The sequence below is a fragment of the Tachypleus tridentatus genome, chromosome 1, assembly GCF_004210375.1.
Source record: "Tachypleus tridentatus isolate NWPU-2018 chromosome 1, ASM421037v1, whole genome shotgun sequence".
NCBI lineage: Eukaryota > Metazoa > Arthropoda > Merostomata > Xiphosura > Limulidae > Tachypleus > Tachypleus tridentatus.
In genome coordinates this window covers 31,133,615-31,149,330 of record NC_134825.1, presented here as the reverse complement: position 1 = coordinate 31,149,330, position 15,716 = coordinate 31,133,615, and the positions used below count along the sequence as shown (strand labels likewise).

Below are 15,716 nucleotides of genomic sequence, written 5' to 3'. Positions count from 1 at the left end.
AAACTCTTAGTCTTGATCCACTCACCAAGTCAAATGTTTCTACTTTCACCTATTTTTGGATTCTAATACACTTGTATTCTGTCTTTGTTTCTGTGTTCTCGTCGAGGGTGAGTCGAGTTGATACTAGAAGTCGTGTTGCTTGTGATAGTCAGTTAGGAAAAAGGTATTCATCTTTAAGTGAATAAATCTTATTATTAACTTAGAACTCCAGCATCTGTATGGTTTTATTAGGCTAGTTAACCGTTTAGTTAGGACTGACGATATTTTCATTAAATCATCATACTATTATCTAACATTTATATACTTTAATTTTCTACTACCTGGGAACTTCTGTAACCTAGTATATCCAGGTAAGTTTGTGTTACTAAGTAAGTGAAATAATCCATTTTAATAAGTCATGTCATACGCCAGAAAACGACTTCACCTAAAATTTGCTTAATTTGTCTTCAATAAGACTTTATCAATAACAGTTGAATGAACTGGAGCACAAAACACGAAATATTTCACTAAAATATTTTGAAATAAACAGTAATATTCAAAACTGTAGTTTTCCACCGATAGTGAATACTCGGGTATCGAAACCCGATTTCTAATGGCATAAGTTCGAAAACATACCGTTGTGCCACTAAGGGGAACGTTCGACAAAATGTATTGTTTGTTTTAGGTAAAACTCCAAATAAGCTATCTGTCCACCATGGGGAATCGATCACCGGATTTTAGCGTTTTAAGTCTTCCATAATCTTACATCTGACACAATGGGAGACACATTATTAACAAAAGTAATTAAAATTATGTCTTTGAAAAATAAATATAATGTACTAGCTTAATTACCCGTTCCAGAAACAGATGCCCACATGACTCGAAATTAGTATTTAAAAAAACACAATGAAATTACTTTTAAGAACATCTATTTAAAAAGTTCCATTTTCACAGCATCTTAAGTTTTAACTAAATGCTTAATTTAGATTGTGTAGGTTTTTATTTGAAAATCAAATTTTATTGATATACCATATTGACTGTTGTTCCTTGTTCTAACAATATAACCAGGTTTTGATTAGCTCCAACTCTTGAACAACCTACATAGAATTAACTATGTGAACAGTAAGGCTGCTTTAGAAACAATCCGGCACTCTTTAAACTTTGACCTTGTGCCTTATTGATTGACATTGCAGGATTATAACTGATAATTTGAACCTTTTAAATTCAAAGGAATAATCGCTTGTTTGCAGAGGAATTCTGGAAATGAAGGCATCTTCACCCTTGGCATGACAGTGGTAATTGTTACTTCAATAACGTAGGACAGTAAAGTCTTAACAACTAAGCTTGTGCTATTACATAACCTTCAAAGATAAACTTCTCAACAATATTATTCATGAACCAACCTTTAATTGTAGAATATGACCTTTTATACCTGATGGTTCAAGACAATTTAGAATTCAGTTGGATAACTTAATTTACAGCATCAGCTATAACTGAAAGACTGACCAGAAATATTTTGCAATAATTGCTATTTGACATAAATGGTATCATTTCTAGGTGCAATAATTGTTATTTTATATAACCATTAATAATGTTGATTATTTTGACAAAAATTAGGGAACACCCTTTCTTTTAGCTCTTCTATATCCTTAATTAAGTTGCCACATTCGTCTGGAATAGTACTGTAGTTGTTTGATTGATTGGAAAGTTTCCAATACAAACTTAAGAAGAAGTTTCTGGATTAAACCGTTCTCCTTTTTAAAACAGATAAAATAAAATTAAACCGCAAATTAACATGAACATCACGCATTCAACATAAATAACATTGATGGCCTAAAAACAACAGATAGTTTAGTTAAGTGACGATTTATAGTGTTGAAAATTACCAAAAGGAGCCTGACACGACGACAGAAACTGAACTGAAAGCCAAAAATTAGTTTTTATTGGAAACCTGGTGAGAAGTTTGCACTTCATAGTACTTCTGAAAACTGTAGGAGTCACCATGCTAGACAAAAACACAATCTCGCTTATATATATATATATATAGATAAAGATCAGCTAAATATTTTTGGAAAAATGATGAAAGTATTACAAAACAATTTTTGCTCAACTTAATCATAAACATATATATATTTACTGTTTCTAAGTTTCAATACACATGCATTATTTAAATGTAAAGAACTATTGAAAGTTTTTTATATTACATATTGTAATTTATTATTTTATAGGTGTTAAAGAAAAAATATTGGAAAATCAATCAAAGAAAGTCGAATTCGAAGAAGAATGTCCTAAAGAAGCCGAACGCGTCTGCGTCAAGTCGAAAAAAAAGCCCAGGGGACAGCTAGTGTCAAAACTGTATAAGGACCAGATAAAATCAAGCAAAGAAGACAAAAAAGATTTTGTGAAAGAAGAAACAGACGAAATATTTTCGCAATCAAATGAAGTCGTTTCTCCTCTAAGCCTAATATGGCGAGAGCGCCGCTCAACAAACGGTTGTCAGGGAGTAAAACGACGGCGGTTAAAATCAGGCCTAGACATGATTGTCAAGCCCCATCGTAAGAAAATCTCAAAAGTACTTAGTGTAAAAAAACTTCTTGAGAAGGAGCTTTTAAAAAACCAAGATAATTCAGCTTCCATAGGGAGTATTGTGGATGATAGTCTAGAAAAAGTGAGTTTAAATCACCTTGTTTTTACTTAGATAAATATTAATTCAATAACCCACATTTAAAGAATAAATTTTGCAAAATGTTTGTGTACTATTTTATTGTGTCCCAAGGTTTGGTTAAAGTTATGATATAAATTATTTGAATACTGCTGTTTCTTGTTTAACTTTAGTAACTCGTGTTTGTTTGTTTTTTTCGTTTTATACGTATTTTAGAATACTTAGATAAAGACGTTTGCTTCTTGTCCGTAACGCAAGGATCACAAAGCGTGGGAAATATAAGGAAATAAACATTGATTTATCGCATGTGCTGTGCATACGAGCAATTATCGTGGACAGTGCTAATAGCTAGATTCTTTGCGCAATAAATTATGTTTTACAAGCAATCTATAATAGTGAAGAGCAAATTTTACAGAAATTAACCATAATCTCAACTGGCAGTTATTCATTTAGTGTCATATAAACTACAAGGTCTGTTAAAAAAATACGCGGACTGACGCCATAAAACAAAATGCACTTTATTTAGAAGTTACAGGTCTGGGACCCCTTCAAAGTACTCTCCTCCCCGACGCACACACTTATCCCAACGGTGTTTCCACTTGTTGAAACAGTCCTGGTACGCTTCTTTTGTAATGTCCTCCAGCTCCTTCGTCGCATTTGCCTTAATCTCAGGAATCGTCTCAAATCTTCTTCCTTTCAAGGGTCTTTTGAGTTTGGGGAACAAGAAAAAATCGCAAGGAGCAAGGTCAGGTGAGTAGGGGGGTGGGGAAGAACAGTGATCGAGTGTTTGGCCAAAAACTCACGAGTTCTGAGGCACAAATTTCGCAGCAACGCGGTGCATCTTCAATTTTTCGGTCCAAATCTCGTAACAAGATCCAACTGATATCCCACACTCTTCAGCAAGCTTCCTGACAGTCAGACGTCGATTTGCCCGCACCAGAGTGTTGATTTTGTCGACGTGTGGGTCGTCAGTTGACGTGGAAGGACGTCCAGGACGCTCATCATCTTCAATGGACTGTCGACCATCCTTAAAACGTACATGCCACTTGAAATATGCCGTACGATTCATAGCAACATCACCGTAAGCCGTGTTAAGCATAGCAAAAGTTTCAGTCGCAGATTTTCCAAGTTTAACACAAAATTTTACAGCAAGTCGTTGCTCCTTCAGGTCATTCATTCTGAAATCCGCCAAACGAAAAATTCGCACTTCACTTAAAACCGCGTAGCTAATACACAAATGAAGATATCTGCAATCGGGAAATGGCGTCGTAATCAGCTGATCTATGCGAACCTAGCGACACCAAGCGGATTCCCCTGGAACCAACTGGAGCCGCGCAATTCAAACAGTCCGCGTATTTTTTTGAACAGCCCTCGTATATTGCAGAAACAGCTGAATTACAGACTTGTGTAAATACATGTTTACCTAAATAATGGCACAACAAAAATAAAGTTATGATTAGTGTAATTGCATAGTGTTGAGTGTTATCGATTATACCTTATAATTTTTGTTTGATGCCATTTCAGACACCTACCAAATATTAGTAACCATTAGCAAATTCGTGTGCTCTGAATTCTTATTTATTTATTTGGCCCGGCATGGCCAAGCGTGTTAAGGCGTGCGACTCGTAGTCTGAGGGTCGGGGGACCGCATCCCCGTCGCGCCAAACATGCTCGCCTATTCAGCCGTTGGGGCGTTAAATGTGACGGTCAATCACACTATTCGTTGGTAAAAGAGTGGCCCAAGAGTTGGCGGTGGGTGGTGATGACTAGCTGCCTTCCCTCTAGTCTTACTCTACTAAATTAGGGACGGCTAGCACAGATAGCCCTCGAGTAGCTTTGTGCGAAATTTAAAAAAAAAAATATCTGACGTGGTGTTGATGTTGACTAGCCCATAGTTACATTCAGTAATTATGATATAGCCATACAACGGGTGAAAATGTCTTCGCGAGTGCCTCATTTCCGCTTATTCATTTCATCACGCCACGATGGAGAACGGAAAGTATTTTGTTTTCTTGTATACACAAAAATGTATCGCAAGTGGTGAATTGCGAGTTTTAACTGACCTGAGAGTTATAAAAATTTTTTGGTTGTGTAGTAATATGTATTAACGTGACGTCATGTCAATCCTTTTTTTACCTTTCAAAAGCAGTTGTTTTCGTTCAATTTGTGAAAGTTGAGCAGATAAAGAATTGTGTTAAACGCGAAGAATATTTGTATCGTTATATTCTTTGTGTCATTATAAAAACTATGTGCAAGTCGTAATAATATGCTTTTATTAAATTGTACCGTACATTGGAGCTCTGACATTTGATCAAAGGAGTGGTACATATGTTTATGTGCAGCATTGTGAAAAAGCGTTAGGACAAGAATATTTTGCCATTCTTTCCATTTTACGGGACTAATTCTTCCATCACATTGCAGAATGTAAGTTTTAACACTGTGGTTATGCTTCACTGATCCGTGTTGATAGTTGAATGTGCCAGGGTGAGAATACTGTATAATTCCAATATACTTGTAGCAAGGGCATGTCATTAGGGTTCTATTTGAACGAATACACCGATCAAATTTAGGGTATGAAATAACTGTCATGGTACTCCATGCAGTGTCTTAATTTTATAGAAAGGAGCTAGCATATGGTACCGGTATATGGTAGAAGGAATCAATTTGATAGTGCTCTACAAATAAACCTTGATAAGAACAGTTATTTTCACTATATATCAAGTTTTGCTGTCATGTCATGGCCCAAAAAAGTGTAAAGAATTGTGAGTAGAGCAAAGAGTTGACATAAAAGCTTTATGTACGCTGGTTGGACTCTCTGACAACTTCTGCAAACTTGAAATGCTTCTCAAACACTGTCAAATACACCTTAGATTGTGAGACTGATGCAGATAAATTTGAAAATAGGAAAGAAAAAGGCAGAACACCTAAATGATACTGTTAGATGAATGTCAAGCACCTTCATTTATGCAAACTCTGGGACAGAAGAAATACTGCCAGTAATCTAAAGTATAAGATAAACAAACGACTGCATGCCAAATAACCAATAAGACTCAACGAGAATGGAATATTTAGTAATGTAACAATTTATAAAAACCTTTACTTTGAACTCCAAACATTGTAAAAAAAAATTTTTTTTGCCAAAAGGTACAAAAGCTGGACTTGATGATTGGAAAAGGATGTTATGGACGGATAAATCAATAGTAAAATATTTGGTTTAAAGAGTAGATTGTATATCTTATGGAGGTAAGATTGTAGATAATTATCCCAGTGCGTAGCACTTATCGTGAAGCACAGGGAGGTAGTGTGATGGTTCGAGTGTGTTTTGTTTTCTGCTGAGGTGACAGGAGATATTTGAAAAATAGATGAAATAATGGCCCAGTGCAAGTACCATCAGATACTGATCTATCATGGTATACTCAATGAGTTGTGTATTATTGGTAAAGTATTCTACTACCAAGAAGATAATAACTCCAAACATTCATTCAGAAATTACTTAGCTGAGAAAGAAGCTGCAGGATTCATTCAAATGCAGTCATTAAAGCAAAAGGGAGACATGAAAAATGTTAACTGTTGACTGAATTCAATCACTTCCACTGAGTTCGTGTTGTACTAAATATGAAGATTAATAAAACTGTGTGATTAACCTTCCATTATTCTTTGTAAGGAGCTTTAAATCTAATTTTTGACTTTATCCTAACACTTTCAGAGTACTGTATATATCTGTATGTGTGAGCAAGAACATCGTTAGCTACTGTGTAATATGTGTGTGTGTGTGTATATACATACATACATACAAAAAATGGAGGTAATTCGATCTGTTTCATACTTGTGGTTGTTATTTCTCGAATTTTGACGAGTCGTATATGCCGTCTTGACAAAAAAGACGCGAATGGCATTATATAGTTTTTACCAAGTCAGTTTGTTTAATCAAATTTAAAATAAGACGCGAGACGAACATTACTGAAGATGATCGATAGTTTTAATTAACAAATAAAGATTAATTAATTAGCAAACATCACCAGGAACGAATAAAGTTAACTAATAAGAAACAAAGGGAGGTATGATAATGTAAAGAGGTTGAGATGGTAGTTAGTTTTTAATGTTAAAAGTTCAGAAGTTTGAAAAGAAAACGTTTCATGTTCTTGAACGTAGTTATGTGTACAGTTTAAATGTTTAAAAATATTTTGCTTCGTATAAGAAAAATAAGTGTTTGTTTTTAACATGATAAAAGAATAAAATGTCAGAGTTTACAGCTGTTAATATCAAGATGTATCGTTTTTCACTCAGCATCCACAACTTCCGTTTGACTTTTCCAATGACGTTCCTCCGGAGATGAAACGTATCATCGTAAATAAGGCTTTAGGGGAAACCATTCTCCATCGAGCTGCAAGGATGGGCTATGAAGTGAGTACAAATACTTAATCAATGTCTTGATGGCTTCTACGCAGTTTTCAATTCGTACTCAAAAATAAAATAAAAAATCTGTCCTCCACCACCATATGAATTTCAATAGTAAAGTGAGCCTCTACTTAATTAGAATGATAATTGTACAGGGTACTTACAAACGTCTGGCTGTCAGACACATTCGCTTTAATCCTTTGAAGATACTAGAAGTGAGCAGAACGCTCAAAACGTTGATATATCTCAACAAATAACAGCTAAAGTTTATAACGCGTATGACAGATCAGGAGACTGTCACGTGGCGGTAGATATTATTATAGATAGTCATGAGACCACGAGACGTGCAGTGAATTCCATTTTATTTCTTAATTAATAGTTATTGACCTGAACATTTTAATATAGGTTACTAACCTGCTAATACAGGTATTTCACTATTAATAGCGTTTGGAATACCATAATCAGGAGAAACGTTCTATTTGTTGTTCAACTCCTGTGACACTGTTGTTTCCTTCTCTCTTTTCTCTTTCACTAGGAGCAACTAACTTTCCGAAACTGGTTGTAACTTATGAAAGACAGCTAAGGATATGGGTCGTACTGGTTTTGGACGCTCCTATCTGCTGCTGACATTTAAAAATAGTTTTAATTCACAACAGGGGCTTGTTGCGAATGAAGGTTAAATTCGACAAACGAACCACCCCCCCTACTGTGTCCTTCCTCACGGAGCTGAGCGTGATATGTTGGTTAGAATGCCAGGAAATGGGTCCAATAAATAGCCCACGATTTGCAACATGTTATTTCAAACAAATGGCACAGCTCCAGAATTCACTAGCTGTCTTCCCTCAGTTCAAAATTAGTGAGAATAAGTACACATATTCATAGCGTAGCTTTGTACAAATATCCGATACAATTATTGTATCCTCTCTGAGGACACCTCCCTTACTAGAAAATATATTACTTTTCCCAAATTTTGGTTGTACTTAATTTTGTCTTTCAATTTCTGTTTAGTAGTGTGGGTCATAAGTGTCTCAAACTGAATAAAATTATTGATGTTAATATATTTATTGAATAATTTCTCGATACCTTTTAATTTCTCTGATATATATAAACACACACACAATATGTCTGCAGAGTAAATGAAAAAATCTTGTTATATGACTATAAATTGATTATAAATGATTAATGTTTTAATCGGTTTTCATCCGTTTTTATGGAGAACCCTCGTATAACATAGAAAACTGAAAATAACGTTGCTTTATATATGTCTAAAAATAAAAAAAAGTTTTTACATTAATGGATTACGTATAGAGCATAAATACACCACCACTCAAGTCACAAATATTCAAGTTCTGAATCTTGGTATATCTTTAATATTGTTTTTATTAAATCATTTCTATCAATAATAAGTATAGTTTCAATATCTTCAAATCTAAATAACCATTTATTGCTGATTAGGCCTTAAATTAATATAATCTTTCAAGTGTATATTAATTTAAGGATTAATATAGTTTCAATATCTTCAAATCTAAATAACCATTTATTGCTGATTAGGCCTTAAATTAATATAATCTTTCAAGTGTATATTTAAGAGGCAATAATACTTATTTAAGATAAAATTTAAATTCACACTATTACGGAAAAACAATTTGATAAAGAAACAAGTCTGTTCATTTCTCACACGGCTTCAAACTCGGTAAAGTTTTCAAATCCACATAATTCTAGACGTTTCCTTGTTGATCCTACAGTTATATAGTGGATCTATCTGATACTTGCACGTAGGTCAATTTATTTGAGAACATCACAAAGTAAACAGCAGGAACAAATATTGGTGAATTTGTTTTCTAATAGTAGGTCCAAACTTGTTTTAGATTACTGCACGTAGTACTGTATATCTAAGAGCTTAAACATACAAACTATAATATTTTATTATTTTTCAGTATTTTTTGTAATGTATACTTGCGTATTTTAGACATTTTGACAAAAGCTTAAAAAGGTATATTAGTCTCCAGACGATAATTATCTTTATTTCAACTGCAGGTTCGTCGAGCTACAGTACAACAAATAATTCAAAGTTGATCAGTTTTTCTTCTGATGAAGTTGTAATGGTGAAGTGTATTTTCTTTTTGTCGCTTGGAGGTTAAGGGTCGTCTTTTCTAACATTTTGAGACACGCAATACCTTTTATTTTGTACATAGACATTCAGTTTAGATGACACTAAAATGTTAAGATCTGTACTTTCATTGCATCTACAAAAATACTTGGATGAAAGTATTACGATCACACTTACCAGAAACTGAACTTTCTCCTTGCAGTCTGTTTAATACAATCATGCTTTTAACGAAGTATGACTTATAGTGGTTGTTGTTTTTTTACGGTCTCTACAGGAAGTCGTTTTGTATTGCTTGGAAACTAATTATTGTGACATCAATGCACGTGACAACGCTGGCTACACTCCTCTACATGAATCCTGTTCGCAAGGGAATCTCGAGATAGCAAGCGCCCTGGTGCAATATGGTAGTGACGTCAATGCGAGTGCAGCAGGCGGTATAAGGTATGATTCAATGTAGTGAAAAACGAATTTAGTTAACAGTATATTTTACCACAAATACACGATTTGATAAATCAACCAGAGTTATAACCCTTATTTTTACCAGGCTCAAGTATATTATATAGGAAATTTGATCTATAAAGCTGTTACTTTCGTGCTACTACGTTTTAACACTAAGATGTGTTTCTGGTTTGTAGTAATTGAAATAGTGTTGAGTATTTCAATTTTCACAATCATGGAGTTATCTGTAACACATTTTACCCTGTTCTGAATATCTTAGTATTGGGTGGAATACTATGATCTGGTACTATTTTTCAAGATTTTTAATACAGATTTTAACAGTTTACTGGCTTTAGCTTTGAATATCTTGTTTCCAATATAATCTGTTTTCTATTGTTACTCTACCAACTGAGGCAACATTTTAACTTGAGTAGTTTTCATGTTTGCTTTATTTTGTTGGCCATACTTTCAAGTTCTTTAGTAGCAAATAAACTATCCAATCACTGTCTTAATATTCTGCTTCTTCAGTTTAAATATATACGTGTAGTTAGATTAGTCTAGTAATAACAGAAGAAACAACAGAAGTTAATTGTCAAACAGTGTGAAAACAAGTAAAGATTTAGTGAGGCTGAAAGTGTTGAAACATGATACAATTATTGACATCACAGCATATACTGACATTCACTGGTGTTTGTTGATAGTTTAGAAGAAAGTTGTGTTTGGCTATATGCTGTGTCTACCGTGGGAAATTGAACCCCGAATTCCAGCGTTGTAAGTCCGTAAAGTTATCGCTGTCCAACTGGGGGACTTTTACTGTGAAATAAAGTTAAAAGAAAAAATTCCCCGTAGTTTTCACTATCTACCTTCCTCAGCTGACAGCACTTAAGGACAACATAAACAGTATACACAGTGCTAGTAAGTCTAATAATAGAGACTTCTGCTTTGTTATATACTGTACATAGATACAAAGACACTAAGGACTCCACTACATCAATCTCTTTCAACACTGAGTTTCTTCACTGATGTTTACTAGGGCTTCTGATAGGATGGGACTGATTCAAAACTGGAAGATAAAATACAAATATCTAAAATGTGCCTATAAAACTTATCTTTCCTAGTACCATCAATTATCAGAAGCTGTTGCTGTGACCAAAAGAACCTGTTGACACAGGCGGGTAGTTTGAAACGTTTGTCAATGTTCCTCATGTGTTGGTTGAAACGACCACTAGTGAACTTCTGAAGGCAAACGAACCTAAAACCCTACCCAATTTTTGAATAATATAAATTTATCTTTGAAGAATGATAGTTTTTGCTCATAAGGATATCCCTGTGTTAAAACCATGAACTGGACCGCTGCTTTAGTATCCTCAATATTTTAGTTCTTTTCCAGTTCCCTATATTTTTCCAGATGTTACTATTAATTGAAATAATGTTTCATAGTTATAATAACCCTAGAACTAACTGGTTATATATTTTGTGGTCCTAGTTTTGAAAGTTTTACCAACGCTACATTACCCTAGCTTTCAAAACTTTTTTTCTTCTATTGATTAGATAATTTTTTATTCTAGTTTTAAATTATAAACATTGACTATAGATCTGGTTCATTACTCTAGTTTTCCTGAATTTAGTATTAATTGGAACATTGTTTTGTAAGTTATTGAATCATTTTCTACTTATTTACATACGTAACTTATAAGTCGCTAAACATATGAAAACTCTTTTTTTAAGTTATTTTAAATAGAAGATACACTTTTGCTTCGGTCTGTACGTACATGCACAACCAGAAGTTCCTGTAAGATAGTATTTTAATAGATCAATTTACCCGAAACTATTCATACTGTGTTATCAAATTTTACAAATTGTAATTAATATTCATATTTTTAATATGCTGAACAAAATTAACGATTTTCACCTTTACCTTAGGTTTAACTTCGTCAGTCTCCTTCTTCTATCGTTTCACGTGCCCAGAGTTAGGGAAAGATAGATGTTACACGTTATCTGTCATGTAAACCTCTCCATTGAAATTCTGTAATACGTGTTAGAATTGTTACAAATGCATGAAACGTTTATCTAAGACTCGTTTTCCTACTGCTTTACATAAAGTTGTTGTCTTCTTTAGACCTCTGCACGACGCTGTCGAGAATGATCATGTCGAAATAGTTCGTATGTTACTTTCTTATGGTGCTGACCCTACCATCGCTACATATTCCGGTTATACACCTCTAAAGCTTGCAAGATCGCCCATTATGGTTGAGTTTCTACGTGGTAAGTGAGCGCCAATAAGTTTATAGATCTAGTTATGTATGACTGCGTCCTTTATCACAAACTTAGTGGTAAAAGTAAGTCTAATATTGACAATGTAAAAAGGTATATTATTTTTATTTGCTTATATATTAATATCCGAAACCTAGTATATGTGTGAACTTATTTAAAACATCGGTTCTACTGTAGGTTTTACCAACACAAAATATACGAGTGCACTCAACAAAAACGATTTTATTGATGTAACAAATGTATTTGTTTATTCTGCTGTTAATCATAGCGAGAGACCGAAAATCTATTATTATTATTATTAAATGCTTTTTATAGACTAGGAATGACATTTTTTGTGTCGTCGTGGATAAATGTGTATACTGAAACAGATACAAGATGACGTAATAAAAGATTTAACACTTGTATGTAGGGTTCTTTGCTGACACGCTTGGAGAATCGGACGCCAATGTTGTACTTCCTTGGAAATTTTGTGGATCTGCCTGTTGTCTAGGTAGGATTTTAGTGGCTAGAAACCTTTAGGTCAACGTTTCTCTTAGCACAGAAACTGAAGACAATCACACGTAACAATGTTGACTTGTATTTAGATTAAATATGTTGAAAAACTTAAAAACCTGCTGGACTTTGTAATTTGTGGCTGTGTGCTGCTTTTCACTTACAAATTTAAATTAATTAAATATGTGGCTTACTAAAGCCCTGGATTAAGTGAGAAATTCATAATTTGCATATTCTGACCCTTTATCTAACATTTCTACTACGGATATATCTAATAAAAACTAAGAGGAAAAGACTGCTCTAGCAAACTGGCACACCACTACATATTTAAAAATCCAAAATAAATGTTAGTTAAGATATATGTGTATGTATATACAGGGTTATTATAAAATTATTTGGCCTATAATCTCCATAATTCGAAACCTAATCAACACAGAGATTTAATATTTGGTAAATAAACTGAGAAGGTGGGAAATAATAATCTGATACTAAAATTGATTATCGCTAGAGAGCGCTGATTACTTACATCCGCAAAGCTACCACGTTGACAACATTTAATATGATCAACATTTATGCTTTTATTGCTCTTTATTCATAAGAAAACGTGAAATGCAGCTCAGTTATATTGCCCGACAGTAAACAGTTGCTCTGTAATTAGTGTCAAGTATAATTATCGTTCAAGACCGTCAAGGTAGCAAGTACGTCACGTTAAGTCAAACAGGTGAGATGTAGAGATCTTGTTTGTCGTGTATGTGTATGGGGAAATTATGTGTGGGTTACTGGATCTGTGAAAGCATATCCCAGCAGTATCTCAGATAGTAAGTATAATGTGGAGCCCCATTATGCATTGAAGGCTGTTTCGATCCTCTTGTTACAAAGTGTAGGAATGACACGTTCCGTGTTACATCAACAACCTATTTTATCTGTTTCAAGTTTGTTTACAAGCTTCTCATAAGCCTCGTTACTGACTGCCCACCCCGTGCGCCGCCTTCACGTTGATATTACTTTAATGTTGTACCTACATAATCACCAAGCTGTTCAGAGAGAAATTTCGAGAAGTAATAACTGATAGAATGGTAAACATAACGTGTTCAGTGCTATTTTTATCCAGTCAACAGTTTACGGATACTCTACTCTAAAAACTGTGGTTAAATTCTTCTCCGTGGTGGACAGACTACAAGTATTCACTTGTACTGTTTGGCGCCAAAAGAAGAATAGCCACTAAAATGCAAATTACACTACAGCACCTCCTAGTGAGATTTTATTTTAAAATGGAGTCGTCTTTCTCATCGTCTCTTTATCCCATCTACCAAATATTATCGTTGACCACTTTTCGACTTATGCACAGTAAGTTGGACCAACTGACTTTATAGTAACCCTCTAAATAAAATTATTAATAATAAATGTGTTGAATATTCTAAATGCTATAAGAGATGGGCTTGTTTCAATCTCGCAGATCCTGAGGAATCAGGCTATGATATGTGGAACGGACTACCTCTGGTGTCAGAAACCGAAGAGAAGGACGACTTTTTGTTCGAGGTGAGCGACTCTCCTCACCTCCCGACTTTCCGACTACAGTTGCCAGGCAACAATAGCAAGGCGTAAGTACGCCAAAAAATGCTCGTACTGCTGCTGAGTTCACGCGTGAAGACCTAGAAGACACTAGTAGCTAATCTAGTAAACTTCAGGCCACGTCTCAGTAGTAGCGTCCTTTTTAGAAGGCACCCAAACTGACCGATTGCGCTAAAATGTAATTTATTTTGGCTCAAAATACTAATAATTAATACTGTATGTTACGTTTCCAAAAATAGATATTATACAGACAATTATTAGTTGTTTTTTCCTATATAAATATTTAATTTTACAATTAATAGTGAATATTGTTCGTCTAAAACTTTTCTTTCTGGCCACTTGGAGTTCCATACGTGAGACAAGTTCCTGTGGTTGTAATGATGAATACGTAATATGTATATGTTATATATACATACATAATGTTCACATAATATACAAATGTTTTTATTCTCCAGTGAAATATTGTAAGTAGTATATGTATTACAATTTTAAAACAACAAGTAGATCTTGTGTTCCTTTTCTTACAGGATATGTAATTGTCTCCGACTTTCTGATCTACTGAACCATATTTCTATGACAAAGGAGAGGTTTCAGTTAATACACAGCAGTATTGAGATACATTCCATTCCCAAACATGAATTTGATACCAACGTCACCTGTGGTCAGCTTTTGACAGGCACGAGATTGGACAGCTTGTTAAAAGATGCAGCAAATGAAAAAAGCACAGCCGTTGACGTCGTACCACTGGACAGTAACATTAGAGACATTTTAGGCGTGGAAACTGTAAAGCTGAGATAGTGTTACGATTCCCAGTATTTGGTCATAATAGTTAATTATGAGTGGATGATGCCATTAGAACAGAATGTTCGTTTAAATTCTACGAGTTAAACCTAATTTTAACGACACGCTGTATACGTTCAGTGCAAAAATCAAAGAGAATATATGAACAAGATAGGTTGGACTCTGTTCCAAGAATCGTAGTCCAACGGTTGACTACAAGGTGTTTGTTTTTAGTTGTTGTTTTTTATCACATTTCAGAATAAAAATAGAGAGAGAGAAATAAACGTAAAAGATAAGACACTCACCAATGATGAACTTGTATCCCCTATTAGCACCTCGTGTAGATGTTCCTGATCAGTGAGATGTCAGTAAGTATTGTTAGCTGGTGTACAGTTTGACACGCATGCGTGTAATAATAATATGTTGTAAATATGTAAATAACGTGATGAACGTGTGGTGACGTAATAGTGCCTATTTCATCATAGTCTTATCTGGTCATCATTCTAAAATCTTAGAAGTCAAATGAAAAGGGTTTTACGATAAATTCTCCAGTGTATTTTATTTATGTCTTCAACTAAACGACAGTTCACTCATGTTTCATAATCCAGTGTTTATTTAAAAAAAAAGACTATTTTTAATTTTGGTATCACTCTTACTGTGTTTTAAACTAGCAAACGGCCCGGCATGACCAGGTGGGTTAAGGCGTTCAACTCGTAATATGAGGGTCGAGGGTTTGCATACCGGTCGCACCAAACATGCTCGCACTTTCAGCCGTGGGGATGTTATATGTGACGGTCAATTCCACTATTCGTTGGCAAAAGAATAGCCCAAGAGTTGGCAGTGGGTGGTGACGACTAGCTGCCTTCCCTCTAGTCTTACACTGCTAAATTAGGGACGGCTAGCGCAGAAATTCAAAATAAACTAGCAAACACAAGAAGTGGGCAAGCAAGCAAGCGCGCACGCACACACATGCACTGCTGGCCAAAATCTTAAGGCCAACGAACATAAAGA

The 15,716-nt window shown here is 34.6% G+C and overlaps 1 protein-coding gene across 4 annotated transcripts in view; it reads left to right on the top strand.

Annotated features, from left to right (window-relative positions):
* Nucleotides 1-15,249, top strand: part of LOC143245163 (uncharacterized) — a 49,786-nt gene extending 34,537 nt beyond the window's left edge. For 2 of the 4 annotated variants that reach the window (XM_076491197.1, XM_076491187.1), the window contains exons 4-10: nt 2,208-2,647; nt 6,929-7,045; nt 9,424-9,590; nt 11,707-11,852; nt 12,271-12,351; nt 13,810-13,954; nt 14,453-15,249. In XM_076491197.1, coding sequence (XP_076347312.1) covers nt 2,208-2,647; nt 6,929-7,045; nt 9,424-9,590; nt 11,707-11,852; nt 12,271-12,351; nt 13,810-13,954; nt 14,453-14,723 — 1,367 coding nt within the window. In that variant the 3' untranslated portion in view covers nt 14,724-15,249. Of the gene's footprint in view, nt 1-2,207; nt 2,648-6,928; nt 7,046-9,423; nt 9,591-11,706; nt 11,853-12,270; nt 12,352-13,809; nt 14,104-14,452 lie in introns of all 4 variants that reach the window. The other 2 variants (XR_013025490.1, XM_076491208.1) reach the window with 2 other exon arrangements.
* The last annotated feature ends 467 nt before the right edge of the window (nt 15,250-15,716 follow it).